Source organism: Haliotis cracherodii, unplaced genomic scaffold, assembly GCF_022045235.1.
Source record: "Haliotis cracherodii isolate W230 unplaced genomic scaffold, xgHalCrac1.p SCAF_3, whole genome shotgun sequence".
Classification (NCBI taxonomy): domain Eukaryota; kingdom Metazoa; phylum Mollusca; class Gastropoda; order Lepetellida; family Haliotidae; genus Haliotis; species Haliotis cracherodii.
In genome coordinates, this window is record NW_027266286.1 from 74,358,250 (window position 1) to 74,385,709 (window position 27,460).

General features: G+C 42.1%; 3 protein-coding genes across 3 annotated transcripts in view; all 3 read left to right on the plus strand.

Moving 5' to 3' along the window:
* LOC139475692 (protocadherin Fat 4-like) overlaps positions 1–2,909 on the plus strand; it is a 78,359-nt gene extending 75,450 nt beyond the window's left edge. Inside the window, exons 52-53 of the mRNA XM_071258879.1 lie at positions 1,086–1,336; positions 2,730–2,909. Coding sequence (XP_071114980.1) covers positions 1,086–1,336; positions 2,730–2,909 — 431 coding nt within the window. The remainder of the gene's footprint in view (positions 1–1,085; positions 1,337–2,729) is intronic.
* On the plus strand, positions 1,091–24,231 carry LOC139475693 (protocadherin Fat 4-like). The gene is made up of 18 exons (XM_071258880.1): positions 1,091–1,336; positions 2,711–2,903; positions 4,624–4,891; positions 7,330–7,602; positions 8,197–8,444; positions 9,751–9,924; positions 10,725–10,977; positions 11,963–12,235; positions 12,783–13,024; positions 13,668–13,841; positions 14,661–14,910; positions 15,628–15,894; positions 16,196–16,446; positions 17,067–17,240; positions 18,057–18,312; positions 20,015–20,296; positions 20,990–21,231; positions 24,028–24,231. The coding sequence occupies exons 3-18, from the start codon at positions 4,843–4,845 to the stop codon at positions 24,229–24,231; spliced, it is 3,612 nt and encodes a 1,203-aa protein (XP_071114981.1). The 5' UTR covers positions 1,091–1,336; positions 2,711–2,903; positions 4,624–4,842.
* Positions 24,232–24,271: 40 nt separating this feature from the next.
* LOC139475694 (protocadherin Fat 4-like) overlaps positions 24,272–27,460 on the plus strand; it is a 23,899-nt gene continuing 20,710 nt past the window's right edge. Inside the window, exons 1-4 of the mRNA XM_071258881.1 lie at positions 24,272–24,310; positions 24,538–24,790; positions 25,464–25,745; positions 27,159–27,409. Of these exons, the coding sequence (XP_071114982.1) occupies positions 24,272–24,310; positions 24,538–24,790; positions 25,464–25,745; positions 27,159–27,409 (825 nt within the window). The remainder of the gene's footprint in view (positions 24,311–24,537; positions 24,791–25,463; positions 25,746–27,158; positions 27,410–27,460) is intronic.

The window sequence follows — 27,460 nt, forward strand, 5'->3', positions numbered from 1 at the left end:
TAGGTAGCCTATGGCTACTGAGGTGGTGGTAGAGGGGAGGGAGGGAGGATGTTGGGTTGCCTATGGTTTCTGAGGTGGTGGTAGAGGGGTGGGAGGGAGGATGTTGGGAAGCCTGTGGCTACTGAGGTGGTGGTAGAGGGGTGGGAGGGAGGATGTTAGGTAGCCTATGGCTACTGAGGTGGTGGTAGAGGGGTGGGAGGGAGGATGTTGGGTTGCCTATGGTTTCTGAGGTGGTGGTAGAGGGGTGGGAGGGAGGATGTTGGGTTGCCTATGGTTTCTGAGGTGGTGGTAGAGGGGTGGGAGGGAGGATGTTGGGTTGCCTATGGTTTCTGAGGTGGTGGTAGAGGGGTGGGAGGGAGGATATTGGGTAGCCTATGGTTACTGAGGTGGTGGTAGAGGGGAGGGAGGGAGGATATTGGGTAGCCTATGGTTTCTGAGGTGGTGGTAGAGGGGAGGGAGGGAGGATATTGGGTTGCCTATGGTTACTGAGGTGGTGGTAGAGGGGTGGGAGGGAGGATATTGGGTAGCCTATGGTTACTGAGGTGGTGGTAGAGGGGAGGGAGGGAGGATATTGGGTTGCCTATGGTTTCTGAGGTGGTGGTAGAGGGGTGGGAGGGAGGATGTTGGGTTGCCTATGGTTTCTGAGGTGGTGGTAGAGGGGTGGGAGGGAGGATATTGGGTAGCCTATGGTTACTGAGGTGGTGGTAGAGGGGTGGGAGGGAGGATATTGGGTAGCCTATGGTTTCTGAGGTGGTGGTAGAGGGGTGGGAGGGAGGATGTTGGGTTGCCTATGGTTTCTGAGGTGGTGGTAGAGGGGTGGGAGGGAGGATGTTGGGAAGCCTATGGCTACTGAGGTGGTTGTAGAGGGGTGGGAGGGAGGATGTTGGGAAGCCTATGGCTACTGAGGTGGTTGTAGAAGGGAGGGTCAGGATGCATTATCCACTCGACCGTTGAGATTGTCTTGTTCATATTAGATCACACTATTTCTTGTCAAGAGCAGAAGGTCAGCTCTCCTTCTCATATTCATAAGTACCCAAATCAGTAATCTAAAACTTCTTTTTCATTACCAAAACATATTTTTTCAGGTGTGTTTTCTGTAGACAGCAGAACAGGGGACATAATCCTGTTTGATGACCTTGACGCTGAGTCAAGGAGCTCCTACGAGTTGAAGGTGAAGGCTGAAGACCATGGGTATCCATCGCTGACATCAACAGGATCACTGATCATCAATGTTGATGATGTCAATGATAATCCCCCTGTATTTACGGCACCACATGGATACGTTGCTATGGTGTCCGAGATGGCCGATGTAACCATCATGCCTATTGTGGAAATAGTAAGTATTCAGCAGTGTTGAAGATCTTCTAATGAAATGTTCATTGAATGATTAGATGAGACAGTTCAAGCTACTATGAAAACTTCTAGATGTTGTATCAAGCTGTTTGTTTGTGATATTAAGATGTGAATCTGGACAGACAGTCCTACCCATAAGGGTAGAATGATTGTGTGTAGTAACTAAAATATGCATTTTATCCATTCTCAATGCTGACTGGTGATTGTAGCCAAATGACATCACACTGCTTCATTGTTCAGAAGAAATTGATTTCTGGAGTAGAATAAGTCTTCAGCAACCCATTCTTGCCGTAAATGGCGACTATGCTTGTCGTAAGAGGCGACTAGCGGGATCGGGTGGTCAGGCTTGCTTGCTTGATGCATGTCATCGTATCCCAATTGTGTGGATCGATGGTCATGATGTCAGTCACTGGATTGTCTGGTCCAGACTCAAATATTTACAGACCGCTGGAATATTGCTGAGTGCAGCATTAAACAAACAAACAAACAAAACACAAACTGATTCCATTCCATTATTTGGCTGCCTTCAGTGAAGATTCTGTGACAATCCATTTGCTTTTTCTTCATTTTCTCTCTTAAAATGTCAATGAGTAATATATAGAATAACCTCCTCAAATCTTGGAATCATCTGTCCCTCGTTAAGCAATAAAGAGCATTCAAGACCAATAAAGAGCAAACAAAGGCAATTAAGAACATTCAAAAGCAATCCAACGTAGCACGACGTGGATTTCTTATAAAATTATCTTTGAAGGCAGTAAACTCATTTTTATTAGACGTCACTCAACACATGAAAAGTTTGGATGATGTTAAGTCCAATAATTTGAGCATATGTGATTGGATGTCGTCTATTAGCATTATGTCTGTATTGATAACATATCCACATTTCGGACATCTCCAAAATTTCCAGATGAGTTGATTTAAGTTGAAACATTCTGATGTGTGGTGGGCATGTAGTATTTCTGGTTTAAAGGGACTCAATAGATCTATTAATCATAATGGCATTATCAATACAAAATTATAATCTACTGTAGGGGAACAGGTGGCCCAGTAATCTTGAGGCACTGTAATTCGCTGTACGCTGACATGCCAGAACTCTTAATGATCATGGGTTCCAATCCCAGTTCAACCTAATTATGTTTCTAGGTTTGTCAGCACCATACCCATGCTTATGGGTTTTACTTAATTGGTAAATGTCTAAGACCCGCATCAGTTCAGGATTTCCTCCCACATCAGGCTGACAAGCTGTTTATACTGAAATACTGTTCAAAGTGGCATATTACTCATAATACTATCAAGTGTTAGGGACAGAAATTCTTGCCAATACATTCTACATTTGAGGTGCATATCTCATTTCCAGACAACGGACTCTTCAATAGGTGCCAGAGTTGTCCGTCCTTGATGCTGACATAGAGGGAGCCACTGACGGTGTCTGGTTTGGTTTGGAAGGATTCGGACATAGCAACTTCCGCCTGGATCCAGTCACAGGTCAGCTGACAGTACGCGAGAATGCCACGCTGGATGCAGATCTTCAACAGATATATAAGCTAAAGGTATGATTACCAACGTCATCTTTCATTCAACAGCAAAGACTTGGTAGAGGATTTTTGCTTTAATATGCTTCAAACTTAATGAGCTGTTTGATAGCTTAGTGGTTAAAGCGTTTGCTCATCGCACTGAAAAAATGAGTTCAATTCTCTACATGGGTAACACTTGTGAAACGCATCCTTGGTGCCCCTAGGATATAGAATTTGGCTTAAGGTGTCGTAAAACCATATTCACTCACTGTGATACTGAATGAAATGGTTATGTTTCAAAATTTCAAGAGCATTGGAGAATTCCAAGGCCACATGTCTTGCTCTTCTAATTGAAAGTCAAGTGAGTTTGTGTAATGGCCTGACCGTCTTGCCTTCTCCTGAGAAACAACTTGACCAAATGAAACTTCCCATGTTTGTTCCCACAAATAATGACACCTGAATTGAATAGAGGTTTTCATTTCGCTTCCAATATGGCCGCCACAACAGCCATATTATGTAATGATTACTGCCAGTATGGTTCCAAATATAATGAAACTTGGTATGTGTGTAGTTAGCAGTGGGATTCAACATATATATTCCACCTTTTGTGATATTTTTAACTTGACCTTGATATGATGTGGATTGACCATGCTTAAAGATGAAAATTCTTCTAGCCATAACACAAACAATTTTCTTTTAAAATGCAATGCAGTTTGGTATATGTGGAGTTAATAGTGGGGCTGAACACATATACATTTTGTGATATTTAAATTTTGACATTTGCATTTGGACTATGCTCCTAAATTTAGCTCCATAAATTTAGGAAGGTGAACATGAATGCTGATCCTTATGGTGGCATCCTATTTTGTTCTGTACATAGATTTTATTGTCACTTTTTAGTATTTTAATATGCACAAATGTTTAAACATCAGTGCTGGAAGCAACTGTCGACTACATATACAGGTGAGCTACAGTGCTGTGGCACTATCTTTAGTGAAAAATACATTGTTGTTTTTCCGATGAATCTCAATCCGTATTTGGTGATTTATTTACCTCACTGAAGTAGTTTTAAGAGAAAAGTGATTCTGTGATCAGTATTACTGAATATGAAAGTTAGTCAGTGATTGCAAAGTTATTAGGAAACAACTGAGCAAGTGAACAATCAAGTAACTGGGGATACCCACTGGTTTGTTTGGCCCAGACAATTTACAGGCAGACTTGTTTAGAGATAAACGACTCATAGTCGTTGTTTGTCATTCAATGAAACACTGCAGGGAGAAAAAAACATGAGGGGCTTCTTTAAGGATGATGATAAAATTACAAGTTGTAAAAATATATACCCGTACCCGTACCCGTATTTTAATTATGATGACTCCCTGAATAGAATCCGACAATTGCAATTTCGGACAAATCCGTTTCATTAACATATGGGTTTGGTATTGGTGTTTCCCGGATATTCTCACAATCCTCAAGTCGTTTATCTGCTCCTTTTCTCCCAAGACCAATTGTCATATCTCTCCCACTATTGGATGTGATCGTTCGGCTACTGCGCTCCTCAGATAATTCAATGGGGAACAACAAATCAGAAACTTCCCCCTCAAAAATAATGTTGTCCAATACGTTGTGAGCGCATCATGATAGAACAATGTTTTATCGTGAAATAAGCCACACTTTATTCTTCATTGTTCTTTGTGATTTATGGCCTAACTATCTTATATATAGCAATAACATCCATCAATAACTCCCTCCCCTATAGATCACAGCAATAGATCAGGGGGGTACTGGACTAAAGGCCACAGCAGCACTGACCATCACCATTGAGGATGTCAATGACAACCCGCCGGTGTTCCGCCAGACAGTGGAGGGCATTCTGTCCCCTCTTGTGGTGGACCCCTCCTCCCCTATTGGGACGGTGATCTACACATTCCTGGCTGACGACGCCGATGCCGATGCAGACAACAGGAGGATCACCTACATGCTGCAGAGCGGGGGATATGGGAAGTTCTCTGTGGATCCATTCTCTGGTAAACCCCTTGTTTCTGTCGATGATAACAGACACTATATCAGATGTTGGATGGAATTGTTTGCACATAATGGCCTGTATTGGCCTGGGTCAAGTTCTCCAAAGCAAAGTGCTGTCCTGACTGTAGGAAAATGTTCTTGTCCTGACTGTAGGTACATACTCTTGTCCTGACTGTAGGTACATACTCTTGTCCTGACTGTAGGAACATGTTCTTGTCCTGACTGTAGGAACATGTTCTTGTCCTGACTGTAGGATGATACTCTTGTCCTGACTGTAGGTACATTCTCTTGTCCTGACTATAGGAACATGTTCTTGTCCTGACTGTAGGAACATGTTCTTGTCCTGACTGTAGGAACATACTCTTGTCCTGACTAGGAACATGTTCTTGTCCTGACTGTAGGTACATTCTCTTGTCCTGACTGTAGGAACATGTTCTTGTCCTGACTGTAGGAACATGTTCTTGTCCTGACTGTAGGTACATACTCTTGTCCTGACTGTAGGTACATACTCTTGTCCTGACTAGGAACATGTTCTTGTCCTGACTGTAGGTACATACTCTTGTCCTGACTAGGAACATGTTCTTGTCCTGACTGTAGGATGATACTCTTGTCCTGACTGTAGGTACATACTCTTGTCCTGACTAGGAACATGTTCTTGTCCTGACTGTAGGTACATTCTCTTGTCCTGACTGTAGGAACATGTTCTTGTCCTGACTGTAGGAACATGTTCTTGTCCTGACTGTAGGTACATACTCTTGTCCTGACTGTAGGTACATACTCTTGTCCTGACTAGGAACATGTTCTTGTCCTGACTGTAGGTACATACTCTTGTCCTGACTAGGAACATGTTCTTGTCCTGACTGTAGGAACATGTTCTTCTCCTTACTGTAGGAACATGTTCTTGTCCTGACTGTAGGAACATGTTCTTGTCCTGACTGTAGGTACATACTCTTGTCCTGACTGTAGGAACATGTTCTTGTCCTGACTGTAGGAACATGTTCTTGTCCTGACTGTAGGATGATACTCTTGTCCTGACTGTAGGTACATACTCTTGTCCTGACTAGGAACATGTTCTTGTCCTGACTGTAGGTACATACTCTTGTCCTGACTTTAGGAACATGTTCTTGTCCTGACTGTAGGAACATGTTCTTGTCCTGACTGTAGGAACATGTTCTTGTCCTGACTGTAGGTACATGTTCTTGTCCTGACTGTAGGTATATACTCTTGTCCTGACTGTAGGTACATACTCTTGTCCTGACTGTAGGAACATGTTCTTGTCCTGACTGTAGGAACATGTTCTTGTCCTGACTGTAGGATGATACTCTTCTCCTGACTGTAGGTACATACTCTAGTCCTGACTAGGAACATGTTCTTGTCCTGACTGTAGGTACATTCTCTTGTCCTTACTGTAGGAACATGTTCTTGTCCTGACTGTAGGAACATGTTCTTGTCCTGACTGTAGGTACATACTCTTGTCCTGACTGTAGGTACATACTCTTGTCCTGACTGTAAGAACATGTTCTTGTCCTGACTGTAGGATCATTCTCTTCTCCTGACTGTAGGAACATGTTCTTGTCCTGACTGTAGGAACATGTTCTTGTCCTGACTGATGGTTCATGTTCTTGTCCTGACTGATGGTTCATGCTCTTGTCCTGATTGTAGGTTCATACTCTTGTCCTGATTGTAGGTTCATACTCTTGTCCTGATTGTAGGTTCATACTCTTGTCCTCACTGTAGGAACGTGTTCTTGTCCTGACTTTAGGAACATGTTCTTGTCCTGACTGATGGTTCATGCTCTTGTCCTGACTGTAGGTACATGTTCTTGCCCTGACTGTAGGAACATGTTCTTGTCCTGACTTTAGGAACATGTTCTTGTCCTGACTGTAGGAACATGTTCTTGTCCTGACTGTAGGTACATGTTCTTGTCCTGACTGTAGGAACATGTTCTTGTCCTGACTTTAGGAACATGTTCTTGTCCTGACTTTTAGGAACATGTTCTTGTCCTGACTGTAGGTACATGTTCTTGTCCTGACTGTAGGAACATGTTCTTGTCCTGACTTTAGGAACATGTTCTTGTCCTGACTGTAGGTACATGTTCTTGTCCTGACTGTAGGTACATGTTCTTGTCCTGACTGTAGGAACATGTTCTTGTCCTGACTTTAGGAACATGTTCTTGTCCTGACTTTAGGAACATGTTCTTGTCCTGACTGTAGGTACATGTTCTTGTCCTGACTGTAGGAACATGTTCTTGTCCTGACTTTAGGAACATGTTCTTGTCCTGACTTTTAGGAACATGTTCTTGTCCTGACTGTAGGACTCAAGAACATATTAGGCTATGAAGTCAGAGCAGGTTTGTCCAATGGTGACATTGAATAATGAACACTACAACACAACACCTAGTCCACTACAAGTCAGACTGTGAACCAGTGAATGTTTACAGGCGAAGTAAAGATTGCTGATGACTTGACACGCGACCCCCTGGAGAAGGACTACTTCCTGACAGTGAAGGCTGTCGACTCCGGGTCCCCGCCCCTGTCAGCTGACGCTGTGCTGCAGCTGCACGTGCCCCTCAACACCCGGCCGCAGCCTCAGTCTGACATCCAGCTGCAGGTGCCCGAGAACATCACCATGGGAGACGTGGTGGACGTGATCTACATCAGGGACTTTGACTCCCAGACAGATGGCTTCGAGTACTTGCTGGACACGACTGTGTGTATGTAAAGTATTGAGTATTTTATATTTAAGAACAAATATAAAATGAAGATATTTTTAAAAATCGCATCAGCAGTAATTTTCTATTTTGTTGCACTCAAATTTAATTCTGACCAGGAAACAAAATCAGGATTAAGTACATAAAATTGCTTTGAAAATGTTCCGACCTTGGAGTGAAAAGTTCTGGTTGGTAGGAACAATACAAAACAGCATTCGCCAGTGATGAAGTATCCTGAAGATGTAACAGAAAATGGGACAAGATGAAAAAAAAGTACCATGGCAACAAAGATATATGAAAAATATTTTTTAATGAAGTTTTTTGTTTTTTTTAAAATGTCAACAGATATGTCAAATAAGGAATTTTCACAAATTTCACATGGTAGAACATATGTCTGTGAAAGTTCCTGAATGACACTGTGATGGGAACCAAGTCTATACGCAGTATACACCTCCAAAGGAACAAATGTTGGTAGTATTTGGAACTTATATTTGCATAGAACCAAACCTTGTTTACAGAATTACAATACATCAATGGTCTGATCAGTCAGTATGATCTTGGAGCAAGGCTTAGTTAAACCCATCTGATTCCTTTCAGCTGCGTTCACCATCGACCCTCGGAGAGGCGAGATACGAACAGTGAAGCCCTTGGATGCTGAGTTTCGCAGTGAGTACATCCTCCCTATCACCATCATCGACCGCGGCTTCCCCACCCACACCGTCTCCACCACTGCTACTGTGACAGTCAGCGATGTCGATGACAACCTGCCCCAGTTCTCGGCCCTGACGGAGTACACAGCAACACTACAGGAAGGCAGATATGATGCAGATCAGGAACTCATCTTGGTTAGTTTGCCAGCTTTGTATAAATTAGGGCTGAGACGAGTCCAAACTTACTACCTGACCCTACCCAGGTACCCGCTGTCCAGAGATTGTCCAATTGTCCTATTGGGAATAGATTGACCGTAGCACCTGGCAAAATGAATTTAGATACTCGTATAAAATGATCTGGTCATGCATACACTGAAGTTGACTGAAGTTTTATCTTTGATCAAAGTTAGGTCAGAAGGAATGCATGCACAGTCAGAAAGATATGCCAGCATTAGTCACCCATTCAGTGTATCGCTGCTGTTACATGTGGAGGGTGATTCTGCATCAATAACCTGCATGTCAGGTTTTAAGTTTTATATGATCTCTGAGTGCGGTCCCATCAGTTTTGAAAATGGCCCCATGTGTTTATGCTGAAGGGGTCCCTGTCCCCACTTGTTCAGTTTCTAGGCAGTACACTGATACATGTTAACTCATACCCTTTAAATACTTGATTGACCCGTGAATATCTGGGATAGAATAGATCTTCAGCAGCCCGTGCTTGCCATAAAAAAGTGACTTACGAGATCGGGTGGTCAGATTCGCTGACTTGGCCAATTGCATGGATTGATGCTTATGACATCAATCACTGGATTGTCAGGTCCAGACGCGATTATTTACAGACAAATAATATTACTGCTGGAATATTGCTGAGTGCGATGTTAAACAAAAAAACTGACAAAAATAAAAAATAAGTAAATAATACTCAATCAGTATTTCCCTCATGAAGGACAGAAGTAGCCCTTCGTCATTACAAACAATAAATAAGATGAACAAGGGAGACAGTTCTATGGATATACAAATTCTTTATTACAATGAATGCAACGTTTTCATGTTGATACTAACTCCGATTATCAAGAAAGTTCATCACTTAATAAATTGATTATAAGAAAGAAGTTGTATATCCATAGAATTATCTTCCTTGTTCATCTTACCAACTTCTAAATGCCACTTTAAGATTTGCTTGTTTGTTTGTTTGTTTGTTTAATACTGCACTCAGCAATATTTCAGGTATATGATGGCGGTGTGTAAATAATCGAGTGATTCACATCATGAGCCTCGATCCACACATTTGGGATACGATGACATGCATCAACCAAGTCAGCGAGCCTGAACCGGATCCGTGGCTTTAAACGGCAAGCATGGGTTGCTGAACCCCTATTCTACCCCGGATCTTCACGGGTCCCCCAGAAATCAGGACGTTGTTATCTATTACAGTTTCTCGTGGTGGGAGCTGTGTAAGAACGCAGTGTTTTGTGTTACCAGTGTTGTGTTGTGTCCTCAGTCTCCAGGCCTGGCAGTCTGGGACAGGGACATCAGTGCCAGCAACAGTGACTACAGGGTGTTCCTGAAGGGCCACGGCAGAGACATGTTCCAGATCACACCCGATGGTACCCGTATTCTTCTCAAAGGATTGTCCATGCTGGATGCAGAGAATGTCCCAGACTACCATCTCCAGGTGAGACTTGCAAGAAAAGGGGTAGGTAGCCTTGTGGTAACAGCTTTCTCTCACTATGCCAAAGACAAGGGTCGATTGCCAGCATTGGTTCAGTGTGAGAATCAAAGACTCATTGATCTAAATACTCTCTGGTTTCCCTCTCGCTGAAACCAGGCTGTGGATTGATCTGTTAGTTAGATATAACAAATGCAGAACAATTCTTGTTCAACTCGTAAAGATCCGGGTTAGAATAGGTCTTCAGCAACCCATGCTTGCCGTAAAAGGCGACTATTCTGGTCATAAGGTTGGTTGACTTAGTTGATGCACGTCATCGTATCCCAATTGCCTAGATAGATGCTCGTGAAAACAATCACTGGATTGTCTGGTTCAGATTGATCTACGAGGGCGAACATATCGGGGTTCATAAAAATCATATGTGCCCTCGGGTCATACCATATCAGGAGACAACAGTGTATTGTTTCCGTCATCCGGACGGTATTGTTGACGTCATAGCTGAAGATTGTTGATGTCAATCGACAAATTGAGGCTCTGCTGCTGTTGTGACTTGATGTCCTTATAGGTAAACACTAAAATTTGTCTCTGTATGCCGACTCTTTCATCGGTAATAAATAGAACATTTTATTCGTGTTCATTGTATACTATGTTTACAACATAGTTTATGGATTTTAGACATGACGCCTTGATACAACGTATGTATCATAGCACAAGGTATCATAATGCATTCGCTTGTCGATGAATCGTTCCAGCCCGAATACTTACCAATACCAGTGCGTATGAATTCCGCTGATCTACTGTTTCAGATAATTGCCGAGAGTGTACAGAATGACTGGCGCCACACTGGCGTCAACCTGACCATATCTGTAGAGGATGAGAATGACCATGCTCCGTACCTGCCCCACGGCCAGGAGTTTACTGTGGATCCTGCCAGCAGTGTTGGCACTGTGGTCGGCGCTGTTGTCGCTGTCGACGAAGATGTTGTCAGCCCTAACAACGATGTCATGTACATCATGAGAGAAGATGGATATGGGAAGTTTGGAATTGACATTGACAATGGTACACTTAGCTTTAAGAGTATTTCTTGTTTGTTTCACATTTCTATTTAAGCTGAAAACAATTTGACCATTCTTTTAGGCAAGAGTTTGTTTCTGGTAAATTTGTCTTAGACCGTGCAGCACTCAATGAATAAAGGAATTAGTTACTTATACCCTTCCCTGCCACCAAGTAGAAGCAATGTGATATGGAGCACAATGACCACTTGGTCTGAATACTGGAGATAGTCACGTGTAGTCTTTGTTACCAACTGGGATTTCTCATTAAAGAAATCTAAACAAAGAAACAAATATGCTTATTAAGGGCAAAGTTGTTCTTTTGATGGGGTCTCTCCTCAGAAGGAAAAAATAAATCTATGAGTTTCCCCAACAAATCCGGTTTATTTGCAGGTTGATGTATGCCCATGCAATGGCAAAGATGTCTGCCGTAGCCTTTTTGATTAGGATCTTACTGAGAGCATTTTATGATTGTTAAAAAATATTTAACAACCCAAAAGTGTAATTTTTATAGATGAAATTGCTTGTAGAATATACGAAGGAAACAATGTTCTTGAGTCATCTCAACATCAAAGAAAAGGATGGGGTGGAATAAGAACCTTTGCCCAGCTGGAAATGTCATAGGTTGAAATTTCTTACTCTTGCAAGTTTTGGTCTCATGTTCAAATGTGAGTAAAACATTTCCTGAAAGGGCTGAGAATCCGCACTTTTGACACATTTAAGGCCTTACAGAGTCAAAAGTGTTGCTATAGGTCCAAAACATGCAAGTGTTGAAATAAATAAAGTCTTAATCATCATTCCTATGAACACATCTGATAACAGATCCTGTTGGACCAACATGGTCATTAACATGCAGATCCCATGGAACCAAAAGGGTCCTTAACATGCAGATCCAATGTGACCAAAATGGTACATATTATACCTTGTACCTAGCAGTACACAAGTGACCAAATTCAGAATCCCCAATGGCATATTATCATTTTTTGTTGAAGGAAACCTATTTGTGAAGAATAGCCTCACTCTGGAACCTACCCTTGACCTCTATGAACTCCAAGTTGTGGCTGTAGACAAAGGCTACCCAGCGTTGACAGGCTCCTCCTTGGTCCGAATCAATGTACCGATCAACAAGCCGATCACAGTGCCGAAGTCGGTAACGTTCAGTGTTGACGAGGATGCTGACATTGGTAAAGAGGTGGGCAGGATCAACATCACACAGCAAGACGGAGACACTGGGACAGTAGAGTACAGGCTGCTCAATACTGGTGGTCAGTCTGTAGTTATTTTGTGTACTCTCCCCAGGGAGCTGAGAGTTTAATTGCTGTTGATATAACTGTACTTAAGAAATCACCTCTGTGGTGTCTTGCAATGTAAAAGAGTGAGTTTGGTTTTGCGCCGCTTTTAGCAATATTCCAGCAATATCACGGCGGAGGACAACAGAAATGGGCTTCACACATTGTACCCATGGGGAATCAAACCCGCGTCTTCAGCATGATGAGCAAACACTTTAGCCATTATCATTTTATCAATGTGTTAATTCAAAAAAAGGTGAGAGTTACAATGTGCTTTTTCTTTTGTTCCTTAGCAGATTAGGTTCGAGTACCCCATGTTTGTTGTAAGAGCTGATTGAAATGACAGTTGGGTTGTCACAATGGGTGACTTTGCAAAATGTATGATAACAAAGACACTTTGAATTGATGCTCATGCTATCAATCACCTGTTTGCCTTTTTCAGAATGGAACTGGCCTGTAATTTATACCCGTGACCTTTGTGAACTGAAAATGGCTTTTGATCAAACAATTGTATCTCTTTCAGTTCCTTTCACCATTGACACCAGCGAGGGAATAATCCGAACCTCTACATCCTTGGATGCCGATACAGATGCGGAGTATGTTCTTAAAGTGGCTGTGGCTAACCGTGGCGTGCCCACCTACACCTCCACAACATCAGTGACGGTAACTGTCGGCAACATCAATGACAACCCTCCACAGTTTACATCAGACCAGGGCTACACAGCAACTGTGGTGGAGAACTATGACGTCACACTCTTGAATGTGGTCAGTATTTCATCCTGATGTATTTGGATAGGTCCCCAGCAGTCTATGCTGGTTGTGAGAGAGACTTGGTTGATAGCTACAGCGTGGCATGGTTCCCCAACAGCCTGGATAGCTGCTCATAATACCAATCACTGGATTGTTTCGTCAAGACTCGATTATTTACAGACCACCATATTTCTGGAATTTTGTTCGGTGTAGTCAGACAGACAGTCAGACAGACAAACAAAGCCATCCTAAGGCAGTGCTACAGATTGCCAAGGAGCTGAAGTCATTGCTGTCTGAAACAGACAGTGTCAACTTCATCCATGGACACTTCTGTGTGCTCAGTCATGCTTATGTTGTCGGGCGTGGAGTCATCTCACAGATGACATCCTTACCTTGTCAGTGCAGCAGGGTGTGGAGTCATCCCAAAGATGACATCCTTACCTTGTCAGTGGAGCAGGGTGTGGAGTCATCCCACAGATGACATCCTTACCTTGTCAGCTTGTTGACGGTGTTAACCTCTTTGGTCATGTGGACAAGGCGTCCGACCTCGGATCAGAAGATCCATGGTTCGAATCTCATCACGGAACTCGGAAATTTTATGACCGCTTAGATGGGTGGACACCTGAAAAATGAGTCCATGTCAAACATATTTTTTCAGATTCCAACTGTAGCAGTCATAGATCTAGACAACGGGGGCACTGTCATGGATGTGGAATATTCCCTGGGAGGAAACCACTCCGACCTGTTCACGATCAACCCGCTATCAGCTGCTGTCAGCATCAAGGATCCTCAGGGCCTGGATGCAGAGCATGCTCTTGTGTATAATCTCACGGTACGTCACCCAAGGTTATGAAATGTGATGGAAGGGTTTTCATAGAGAAATGCTTATCATTTTGTAACAAGTTATTTTGTGGTTTGAGCTAATATGTTAAGAGTTTTAGTCTAATAGACCACTGATGGAAAGATGCTGGGGCGAACACCTTCCTTGTTTTAGACACTTCCCTTTGTCGATCCTTGTGTTCTTGTTCACTTCGTGAGCACCGTTTGTAAAATCCTGTATCCACCTCGGCTGACTGAATCATGAATGTCCGGGGTTTAAGATTATTGGGGTCCCTATATTACAAAAAAACAAACATGAAGTGCAAGTGCCACAAACCCATGAAGATCCGGGGTAGAATATATCTTCAGCAACCCATGCTTGCCATAAAAGGCAGCTATGCTTGTCGCAAGAGCGGACTAACGGGATCGGATGGTCAGGCTTGGTGACTTGGTTGATGCATGTCATCGTATACCAAATGCGTAGATCAATGCTCGTGATATAAATCACTGGATTATCTGGTTTTAGACCCGATCACTTACAAACCACCGTCATATATCTTTAATATTTGCGCTTTTTAACAACAAACAAAGCAAGTGTCACAGGACCACTCATAGTTTCTAGCACCATTAGGAACAGATGACAGGGATGATTATGAGTAACTTTATAAAACCTACACCTTGTTTGTTCTTCATGTTGATGTACAGGTATTTAGAAGTTGGATTGAAAGTTAGGCAGATATTGTTTTACAGGGTTTTAAGCCTGAATTAAGTCATTACGCCGTCATTAGCTTTCTCCATGTTGATGTATCTAATCTGACCGTGACTGTTCCAGCTCACTGCCACAGATGACAACGGTAAAGGTCTGAAAACTCATGCTAACCTGAAGGTGAAGGTCAAGGATGTTAACGACAACTCGCCTCGTTTTGACTACAATCACGTTGTGAAGGTTGACCCTAGAAGCCCGGTTGGCTACAAGGTTGCTACTGTGAAGGCTGTTGATGACGACGGCTCTCCTGAGAATAACAGACTCATGTACTTCCTTCAAGACGGCGTCGGTAAATTCAGAATCAACCCCTTGACAGGTGAGAGGCGTACAGGTTAGAATGATGTACTCTGAGGACCAAGCATTTATGATGTATGGCGTGGCTGATGTCTGCTGTCATGCCCCATTAGTGAGTGAGTGAGTGAGTGAGTATGGTTTTACACCGCTTTTACCATTATTCCAGCAATATCACGGCGTGGGACACCAGAAATGGGCTTCACACATTATACCCATTTCGGGAATCGAACCCTGGTCTTCGGCGTGACGAGCGAATGCTTTAACCACGAGGCTACCCGACCGCCCCTCATGCCCCATTAACTTTACTCATGCTGCTAATTGCTGTTTTGCCATTAAATATCAGGAATATTGCTGACTGACATACAACAATTTCCTCACACTCGATACTGATGAGGGCAAACTTAACAGAGCATTTACGGTGAATGGCAAGGCTGATATCTACTGTCATCCCCTACTATTGTTGTCATGCTGTCAACCACTATTTTTGCCATGATAGGTATATAAATTTCCACACACTGGCTACTGATCTGCTGCATGATGTTAGATTTCCCTGTCGGGACCCGGGTAAAACTAAGTCCTCAGCACTCTATTGTCAGTGTGGTCAGGCATGATGCATGTCACTGTATTCTGATAATACTGTTCATAATATATATGACTGGTTGGTCTGGTCCAGACTCAAAGCCAGCTTGACACAGCGTTTCTGACTGCAGTGTTCAACAACAAACAAACATGATTTCAGGTACAATCTCGTTGTCGTCGAGACTGACAGAGGAGCCTTTGAGGTCGGAGTACAGCCTTGGAGTGAGGGCAGTAGACTCAGGCTTCCCCCCTCAGACGGCTGACACCACGGTGAGGGTGCTGGTGGAGCTGAATCAACCAGCTGTGTACGAGCTGACCCAGGACTTCCATGTGACGGAGAACCGCCCAGCCAGTACCATGGTGGGCATCCTGGACGTCGCTGACCCTGATGGCAGGGCCCTAGAGTTCACCTCACTGGATCACTCAGGTACACATTGGCTGTTTGCAAAGAAAGACAGTTTTCTTCAACCTGTAACAATTCGTATTTCCAATGGCCATATACAATGTGTTTTCAGATTTTTGATTATAATTGATTGAAATTTCTGTCTTAGACCATTTCCAGGTATCATATATTCAATAACACCTGCAAATATGTTAACACTTAATGACTCCTAATTCACCCCAAGTGCAAAATCAGTTTCACCAGAAGCACTCGTAAAATCTCCAGCATCATCAGCATCATAAGCATCATCATCCTAATTCACTCACTCGTTCTGGTTATTGTGCAGTGCCACTGGCTGTTGACCGGACAACGGGGACGATCCACACCACATCCTCCCTGGACCGGGAGAAGTCCGCATCTGTCAGCCTCCCTGTGCAGGTGGTGGACCAGGGTGCACCCTCCTTCACCGGCACCATCATCACCACCGTCCACATCCTGGACATCAACGACAACAGTCCCACCTTCAGTGTAGCCGATGGATATCATGGCGTGGTCCCCGAGACCTTCGACTCCCTTGACCCGTACATCGTGTACCTGGTATGTCACGAGGGAGGCTGAAGCTGCTTTGTCATTCAAAAATGGGTCCCACAGTAGATATCGCTTGGGTGAGATCAAGCAATATCTACATTGTAGATATCACTGGAATGAAATTGTATCACAATACTTTGCAGACCATTGTGATGTCACTGGTTACCATCACATCTTAATCATATGACATCACATCAATGGTGCGGCTTCTGAAGCTGTTAGCAGTACTTTTTACACTAAGACGCTGCTTATCACTGTCTACAAACTGAAAAAGTTGGAAGAATGATGTTGGATGATAAATAAATCTCATCTTCATGTCTTTTGTTATAAAATATATCAACACTCTTTGATAAAAGTGGAAAAACTCCTATGCAAGCGTTGGAAATTTTCCACTTTTAGCAACTCGTGTAGATATATTTGATATCAAAAGACTTGGTTGAGATTCTCTATGTGTCAAAAGACAAACTTGAAGTCGGTTTGAAGATAAATTCTTTATCGACATTCCAAAATTCCTTGTATTGAAGATGTTAATAGCATGTTTCAAATCCAAATTTGCTTAATGTAAGTGCAATCATTGTAAGAAGGTCGTGTCTCACACTGAAAGTAAGTGCTGTTCATGTGTTCTGCAGAATCGGCCCATAGTTGTGAATGATGCCGACCCCGATGCTGACCTGGAAAACATTCAGCTCAGGCTGACCGGACCTGGCAGTGACCTGTTCCAGATAGACCGGGCCTCAGGGCATCTTATTCTCCACACACCCCAGAGTGTTGACAGTGAAACCCAGGCCAGCTTCAACCTGACTGTAAGACTTCTGGGTCCCGTTCAACAAAGCGATCATAACGCTACGACTGTCATAAGTCTATGTTAAAGTGGTGATTGTTTATGCGCTACAATCGCTTTATGGAACGAGATCCTACACATCTATTATACTGTAACACTCTGAACAGCTCTCAATTTGGGTCGCAGATATGTGCCTGAAAATATCACTTGGCGACGTAAATGATAAGGGCTGTTATAGGCTGGCTGCTCGGAAGACCTTTTTCACCTAATGATGATATTTAAATCTATTTGTTGTAACCGAACAACAAAAGATGTTTCTGTTGAGCACTTTGATCATAAATGCGTTCATGTCACTTCTGCTTTTGAGGAACTATTTTATTCCGTGATACAGCAGGTTGTTATGTGGCTGTCAACATGAAGTCACACATACTAAATGAAATTTCGCATGCATCCTTCAAGGTAGAAAATAGTGTCACAAGCCCCAACATTCATACAGTTTGGCCCTCACTCTATGAATGTTCATACTCCAATGCAAAACATGAAAGTCGTTTCTTAATAAATGTGTCGACTAATGGGACCAGGTGGTCAGGCTGGCTGACTTGGTTGATACATGTCATCATTTCCCTCTTGTGTAAATCAATGCTCATTATATCAATCACTTGATCTTGCAGTCCAGACTCGATTATTTACAATTGCCATCATTTAGCTGAATATTGCTAACAAACAAACAACACCACCAATTAATTTGGATCAAGACCGTTAACTATGTGTCGATTATTGGCTGTCATGAGTGTGGTATTCTTTCACCTTCACATATGGACTACTGTGTGTCTTGCAGCTGACTGCAGTGGATGACTCTGGTGGGAAGACTCAGCAGTCGTCGGTGCCGTTGTTTATTGATGTGGATGACTTTAATGACAATCCACCAGAATTCAAGGATGATTTTGAGTTTGAAGTTGCCACGAACACACCAGTCGGTGCCGAGATCGGGACTGTTGTGGCCACGGACAGAGACGTCTCCGAGAGGAATAACAAGCTCACCTACATCCTGAAATCGGGGGGATATGGAAAGTTTGAACTGGATAGTGAAACAGGTTGGAAGAATAAATTTATTTTTGAAACTGGAAACTATGAAAAATTAACTCTTGGATGAAAGACACATTTTTCCCTATACAGTAAACTACGGTTATAACGAACTCAAAGGGACCACTGATTTTAATTCGTAATAACCGTAGTTCATTATAAGCATATATACAGCATATATACAACAAATGAACAGGACTAAAAAATAAGTTTGTTATATCGATCAGTTTGTTATAAGCGTGTTCATCATAAACATAGTTTACTGTATACGTTTTAGATTTGATTTGATTAATTATTGTTTTTTAGTTATGCATGAAGATATATGAAGATACAGAGGTTGAATATGTCTGCAGCAACCTATACTGGTAGTAATGGATCTCAAGTTCCAACTCAGTGATTTGTTTGATTGTGTGTCGTTATACTTGGACAGCATGGATTGTTGCTCATGATCTCAATCACTGATTTGTCTGGTCCATATTTGACCCGAAAGTCAGGAGCCGAAAGCTTGAGATTATGTATATTTAAATATAGAGATATAGTTTGAATATAATCTTCTAGAACTTATTTTATATTCTTCTTCCTCTGACAAAGATTATACAGTGAAAACTTGTTAACTAAAATTCCATTCAGTCAAGTATATTTAAATGAGGTAAGGTTAAAGTTCATCAAGATCTATGATATAAGCCCTACCATAATATATTGTAGGTATTTGAAAAGTTATTAGTCGTGATTGTCGATAGGAGCGCTTATGGATGACAACAGACCAGGGTCACAGTAAATCTCTCATCCTTGTGATGTTTGTTCTGTTGAAAGACGACACTGTGTCTGGATGTCAAAATAAGTGCAACAATCAGGAATGTACAAACATGTGCCATGTACGGCAAAAATATATGATTCAAAAGATGTAAATTGGCACCCGTTTTGTCATTTTAAAAAATATTTCCTTGACTTCTTTTGAGTACATGTAGTATATTTCTTTTTACATAATAAAACTAATTGGTAATTTGTTTGTTTTAAGATTATTCTTAATCCGAATAATCCAAGGCTAAAAAATTCATAGTGAGGCAGGCACCGCCCCGCCTATCATAAAGTATACCGCACGTTTCGTTTTTATTTCCATTTTCAAAAAATATATAAATTCTAATACTTAACGACAATGCAATTAAATATAGCATACAGTTACTTCCCTTTACATGCCCACTGCTTTACTGCGCATCTCATGTTATGGTCATTTCGGCAATAGGAATTTGTATGCTTGTTTATGTAGGGAGGCCCTTTCCCATGTTGATGGTACACAACTGTTTGTTTGGTCAGATATTAGTTTCAACAAGCCCAAAAAACCACCGCCCGCTCGCACTTTATTTTCAAAAGTCATTCCGAGAACCTTTTTTTTTTTTTAAGCCCAAAGTAATATGTTTTCACCACACAGTATAGTAGACTACAAGCATAACCAACACTACATACATTGCAGTGTATTCAGAAGAAGAAATATAAATCTGAAAGATGTTTTTGGTAAAACTATGTTCACACCTACCTCCCATGTTTATTTGATCAAGTGTATATTTTCTTTCGCCCGCCAGTTTATGTATATTATTTATTCTGTTCTGTTTTATTCCCACATACTGACTGCATTCTTCACACACAAAACAGTCTGTGACCAAGGAAGAAAATGTGTGACCTAATGATTGTTATGTGTGAGCGCTGTGGTTCCAGGTGTGTTGAGTCTGTCGGAGAACATCCTGCGAGAACCTGTGCTGGGGACCTACTTCCTGCACGTCGAGGCTCTGGACAGTGGGGAGGGCCGACTCTCCGGGGACACCAGCGTCACCATCAGGGTGCCAGTCAACTCACCCCCCACCATCACCGACAGCTTCACCTTTGCTGTAGAGGAGAACAAGCCTGTTGGCAGTGTAGTAGGGGAGGTAACTCTGGTCGACCCAGACACAGCATCAAACCCGTATGAGACGTTTGAATTCACTGTCACAGATGCACAAGGTGAGATTCACTGTGCTAGGCTGAATTCATATTGCTTCATGTGTTTTGTATATAACTGGCATACCTAGTAAACTAACTGTACAGAATTATTTTATCTTTTTAGCTGTTGTAATGTTTTAGCTGTTTAGCTGTCATAATGTATTGCCATTATGGTTGTGCTCATATTTTTCACAAGGAAACTCATTAATTTAGAAATGATATAAATGCCTTTCAAAGACTTTATATGAATGTTTATGAGCTTAAATTAGGCACATTAGGGCATAACTAATAACTATTGGGGTGGGGGGGTTGTGATGCATGAAAACAACAGTTTCAAGATGGAAATATGGTTTCAGGGGATTATGAAAAAATACTTTTTAAGGGGAAATGACAAAAATACTTTCAGAGAAAAATGACAAATGTTTATTGGCACAATCATGACATCATAAGACATAAAAATAATTCTTTGCTTTGTAATTTCTTAAACAAAAAGCAAAATATATCTACCCGATATTCATATTAGTAACATCACTGATTGGGGGGGCAGGGTGGTATAGTGGTTAAAGCATCCACTTGTTATGCCACATGGGTTCAATATAAGAAGAACATTTCTGGTGTTTCCTGCCCTGATATTACTGGAATGTTGCTAATAGCGGTATAAAACCATACTCACTCTCTCAGGCCATCAGTTATTCCTGGTGTCATTATTTTCAGCACCATTTGAGTTCCGAAGGAAGACCGGTACCCTGACAACCAAGAGGGGTTTGGACAGGGAGAAGGAGGACTACCTCACTGTGCCTGTCCGAGTGGTCAACCCAGGGGCACCCTCCTTCACGGTGACCACTACAGTGACCGTCGCAGTGACCGACGTCAACGACAACATTCCGGTGTTCAGCTCTCCATCAGGTTATGTGGCCTCCATGATAGAGAATACAGTGACCGAGTTCCTGGAGATGGTGAGTTATGTGTTGCGACACAGACCACATTGCATAAGAAATCTAGGATGCTATATTTATAGATGCAAATTCCAAAATACAAAAGCTTATTTTCATGTTTATAGGAAAGAATCTTTTTCGCGATACGACACTGAAAAAGATATTGCTTTCAAGACAGGTAATGAGAAGAAATTCTATGGTGATGGATGCTGTATCATCAACTTTTTGAAAATGAGGAGCCGCTTTCATTTTTAATTTTAGTTTTATACTTAAGATTTTAATGTTTGAGACCATGTACTTTCCTGCACTGCAATATGATATACAAACTTTAATACTTGATATATGCAGTATATTTGTATTACTAGAGTGAATATGTGTGTGAGAAGTATGTTATTTTCTGTAAAAAAAACTAAGATGTACTGATAAGTTGTGCTATATGTCATGGGCTTTCTGCTACCCTGGGCGGAAGCACATTTTATGTAACAGGTACTTCTTTTTAAAAACAATATTTAAAAAAAGAAGAAATCTAGTATGTGTGATATAAATAGGTTATCAGGTATAAATATTGTAGTGTTTATTCCAAATACGGGTTTTTATTTACCGTCCCAAAGAACACAAGCGTGATAACCTCTTTATAACCTCGACTGTGGATATACCATGTGACACAAGGGCCCCGTGATAACCTCTTTATAACCTCGACTGTGGATATACCATGCGACACAAGGGCCCCGTGATAACCTCTTTATAACCTCGACTGTGGATATACCATGTGACACAAGGGCCCCGTGATAACCTCTTTATAACCTCGACTGTGGATATACCATGCGACACAAGGGCTCCGTGATAACCTCTTTATAACCTCGACTGTGGATATACCATGCGACACAAGGGCCCCGTGATAACCTCTTTATAACCTCGACTGTGGATATACCATGCGACACAAGGGCCCCGTACAAACAACAACCTAGAAGGTTTCCACTCCGGAATCGGCAAGTCCCTCCAGCACAAGCATCCAAACATCTTCAGATTTATCGAACTGATCCAGAAAGTAGAAATTTCGGAGAGTGCGAAACTAGCGCAGATTCAATTTGGAGCAGCACCGGCACCCAGGAAGGTTGTCTACAGAGAGAAAGAACAGATTCATCGGCGTGAAAAGACACCCCTTCAGTACCTGGATGCAGTTGGTCCACTGATGATAAACAAGTGAAAATGACTGATTATCATAAATGACAATGAAATAACATTTGAATATTCTTTCTTGTTACATGGGTGATACCATTTTACTTAAGGGTACAGGGTACTAAATACTGATAAAACCAGCCATAACGAGTGTTGTTTTAACGGGTCTGCGTTTTGGCAGGTCTACGTTTTGGGAGGATACTGTTTGCCTGGAATGTGTGCTTATATATTATTACATCACAAGGTCAGAGATTAGTAAGTCAGCCAGTGCCACAGGCTGAATAGTTCCATTGCTTGGAACCAAGAAGGACTTCTTAATGGAACTGTGACTATTATTCCAGTAATTTGTCCAGATCCCTAAGTCTCAATTCTGACTTGCTCTCCGATACTAAAGTAGCACACACGTGGCCTTTTATTGCTTGTTTATCTGGGAATGACCAATGGATATGTTTTCCTCTGAGAATTTAGTCCAGTCAGATCTAACTAGGAAATGAGTTCTATTGGCAGTTAGAATGTTCCGGAATACTGTGAAACCAGTTTTCAGTGTGCGTGAAATTAATTCCCTGTTACAGGAATCACACTAATATCAGTGCAGTGTGCTGAAATACTACATTCATTTCCAAAGTTCCCTACATCGTCTATAGGTTACAAGTATAGTCCAATAGTAAATGTGTAGATATGTTGTTGTTATTTGTCAGAGGATTTTTGTTCAGCATAGTCAATAGAAACCAGGCGGGAACAAGAAAGATGTCAGTGAAGTGTAACTGAAGGGGATGTATGTTCCTTGGCTCGAATAAGCCCTGGTAAAATTCGAACCTTGGAACAAAACTACTCCAAATAAAGTTCCGGAGGTCTCAGGTGGTTTGAGCACTCTATTACCACAGCCCAGAATCTCTATAATTCTCGAGGTACTTGCCGCTGGAGCGAGCCCAGGAGTCTGTATAATTCTCGAGGTACTTGCCGCTGGAGCGACACTGCTTTATAGGTTGTGTATGGGGTAGAGTACCTTATCTGTACATAATTGAAGTCACATGACGAAGGTGATGAATACTCACTGGATCATGGCCTGTAGCTGTGTCCTGAACATGTGTTGGAGATTCTTGAGCCAGTGCAAATAGAATTAGAATTAAAGATTAATTGAATAATCTCAATGTCCTCGTAAACCGACATCTGGTCTGTCTGGCCTGGATTTGAATACACATACAGGTTGCTAGGATACAGTTGTAAACATGCTGACTGAAGCATATGACACAATTCAATCACTCATTCTAAAATAGTGTCATAAGTAATGTTCACAGTCTTTTGATATTAAATTTAGGAGTTATAAATGAATGTCATTTCTTTTGTCTTATTTGTACATGAATTATGTTTGTAAAATCAGTGACACACTCAAGTTTTATAATCTCTGTATTTTCCGTGCTCGATAATGAGTTGTCGTGTGCTCTAAATTTTAACCAAAGTCCAGTACTTATCGAGAAATGTCAGCCTGGTACTCTGTAACATCAATTATTATATGACGCCATAACACAGGATGTTTCTGTTATGCTGACATTGCTATCTTTTTTAGGGCAATAGAAATCGTTATAACACGCATGTTTCTTTTTGACCTTATCGATAATCGACACCTTTTCTCCCCAGAGTGATGGAGTGAGTGTTGTGGATGCCGATGCCACGGAGGTTCACCGTCTGACCACCCTACAGCTTGGTGGTGAGGGTAGTGACAGGTTCGTCCTGGACTCGGACAGCGGCCGCATCAAGCTGAGGACGCCCGGCAAGCTGGACGCTGAGGAGCAGAGTTCATACAATTTGACTGTGGGTGAACTTGTGCTTCTCAATTCCTAAGTCTGTTATTTTTAACACTTCTTTGAACAATATTTCAGTTATGGCATCTTGTCAGCTAGATGTTGGAGGAAAGCCTGAAGTGATTTATATCTCGGACGTTTGGTGAATCCAGCAAGCATTGGAATGGTGCTGACACACATAGAAACCTGATCAGTGCTAACCAAGATTTGAACCCACATTCTTGGTTGCTGGTGTACCTAAGGGAGGGGACTCTGCACAGCAAAATATTTTCAATGTAGGATTTGTGAATAGATTGTTGTAATACATTGTTATTGGTAAGGATTAAGTAATTTGTGGCTTGTTTAGATCACTGCAACAGATGAGTCTGGGAGAGGCAAGAACTCCACAACGTCCCTGACTGTCAATATTGAGGATGTCAACGACAATGCTCCAGTGTTCCCGGGAACGTACAACTTGAGTATAGCTGCTGGGACAAGGGTGGGACAAGTTGTCGGGAGGATCAAGGCCATTGACAGAGACATCCATCGCAAAAACAACAGGGTCACGTATCTTCTTAGAGGCGGCACTTTTGGAAAGTTTGATTTGGATCCAGATTCAGGTTTATAAATATTATCTTTTACTTTGATTGTTGAAATGCCACCTTGAGTTTTATTGCTGCATTTTGAACCATTTTGTAGGGTTATGCTATCCAAAAACTTGCCATCCAATTACACAAATGGCCGAGAGAATTGTGATTAGTTAGTGATAAGAAACATGAAGATGGTGGCGTCCCATCCAAATGGGTCCAGGGTCTGTGTCATAAAAGACTGGAGATATGATACACTGGATAATGGAAGATGATGGCAAATCTGCTAGCTAGTGTAAAAGAGGTTGGGTTTTCATGTTGATGTTTTGTTAGAGCCTGAAGGGTGCAGCGTCTTCGTATTATCCGAGACATTCTGGTTTTTAACGTAACAAATGTAATATTTGGGATAACACTTTGTTTGAAAGTATATTTATTACATTTGACCACTTTCTTAATGGCATTGTGTGTTCATTCTGGTATTTGTCAAGAGTGATTATATTTGCCACTTATATGAGAAAAATATTTATCCAAACTGCAACAACTAATTTGAACATTTTATAATGTATTATTTGGAATATACTGAACAAAATATGTTTTTGGGGACTGAGCACACAATTTAATAAAATTATCCCCCCCAAATATTCATGATCCCTAACATTTTTTGTTCGGTATGGTTGAAATGTTACTAAGTTAATTCCTTCTCCAGGTGACATTGTAGCCATCGAGAAGCTGACAGTTGAGCCATTCCGTCACGTGTACCACCTCTCGGTGGAGGCCATTGACTCAGGGGACCTCAGACTGTCAGCCGAGACAGTGGTCACTATCAAGGTCAACCTCAACAAGCCACCCGTAGTGCCCACTACCATCCAGTTCAAGGTCAAGGAGAACCAGACCGTGGGGTCGGAGGTAGGCAGGGTCAAGGTCACTGACCCGGACATGACGTACAACAATGGAGAGGAGATCCAGTTCTTCACCGGGGAACCTGAAGGTAGGGAGACTAGCATCAGCAGGACCTGAAGGTAGGGAGACTAGCATCAGCAGGACCTGAAGGTAGGGAGACTAACATCAGCAGGACCTGAAGGTAGGGAGACTAACATCAGCAGGACCTGAAGGTAGGGAGACTAGCATCAGCAGGACCTGAAGGTAGGGAGACTAACATCAGCAGGACCTGAAGGTAGGGAGACTTACCTCAGCAGGACCTGAAGGTAGGGAGACTTACATCAGCAGGACCTGAAGGTAGGGAGACTAACATCAGCAGGACCTGAAGGTAGGGAGACTTACATCAGCAGGACCTGAAGGTAGGGAGACTAACATCAGCAGGACCTGAAGGTAGGGAGACTTACATCAGCAGGACCTGAAGGTAGGGAGACTAACATCAGCAGGTCCTGAAGGTAGGGAGACTTACATCAGCAGGTCCTGAAGGTAGGGAGACTTACATCAGCAGGACCTGAAGGTAGGGAGACTAACATCAGCAGGACCTGAAGGTAGGGAGACTAACATCAGCAGGACCTGAAGGTAGGGAGACTAACATCAGCAGGACCTGAAGGTAGGGAGACTAGCATCAGCAGGACCTGAGGTGATCCAAGTGACAGTCAGCACTCCTGGACATTAACATAGTGTGTGAAATAGCCACCTGCCCTGCTTGGAAAATTTCAGTTGGATTAAAGATAGCCTGATTGGCCACTGAAATGTTTACTGTGATTTTTGTGGGTTTTCTCTTTTTAAGGCTTTGGGAACACATTTCACGTGCTTCACGCAGGGCCGACTAACACAGTGTTCTCCTAGTTGACCATAGAGTTCTTGAATATCTTTCAAAATACCTTTAACAAAACAATGTTATTTATGCATTTTAGGTGCTATAAATGTTGGACATGGTTTAAATAAATTAGATCCCTCCAAGCCGGGATCAAACTTTTAAAATTTGACAGTTAGACCCTGCGGGCTGCACCCTTTGGGATCTATCTGTCAAATTTTAAAAGTTAGATCCTGGCTTGGAGGGATCTAATTTATTCTTAGATGCTGATTGAGGTGCCATCTTGTGAAAACCCATACTAGTTGGTTACCCTACCTGTAAGAAATTTGTGACCTGTATATTATATCTTTCAAAAATTGTCTGACATACCGATATTGACATTATGTACTAGTGACACAAACATAGAGAAAATTTCCATTCAAATACCCTCTGGATGCCTGTGTTTTGTTACTTTTTTTTCTTGCAAAAATGCAACTCGAAAATGTTTACATTTTTTGGTTGATATCCGGCTCCGAAAACTTTCACTATCCAAAATTGGAAGATATCTTGAAGGTTTCCTGAAAACTGACTTTTTTGTTGTACTCATTATTATGCTTTTATCCAAGACATCTATGTAACAAATAGTAAAACATGGCTACACCGTTTCAGTGCCTTTCATGGTGGAGCGTGACACCGGCATTGTACGGATGGCCACTGAGCTTGACCGAGAGACAAATGACCACTTTGAGATGTCCGTTGTTGTGGTCAACAAGGGATCTCCCTCCTACACTGCAACTACACACATCGTCATCGGAATCATCGACCTCAACGACAACCCACCAACATTCTCAGCAAGTCAGTATGTGGGTCGAGTCGTGGAAGACCACGACGGGAGCCGGGCTGCAACTCAAGTTGACCTGGTGATCACAAGCCTCTGTTTACTGGTGTTTCTTGGAGTGTTGTCTGCTGCA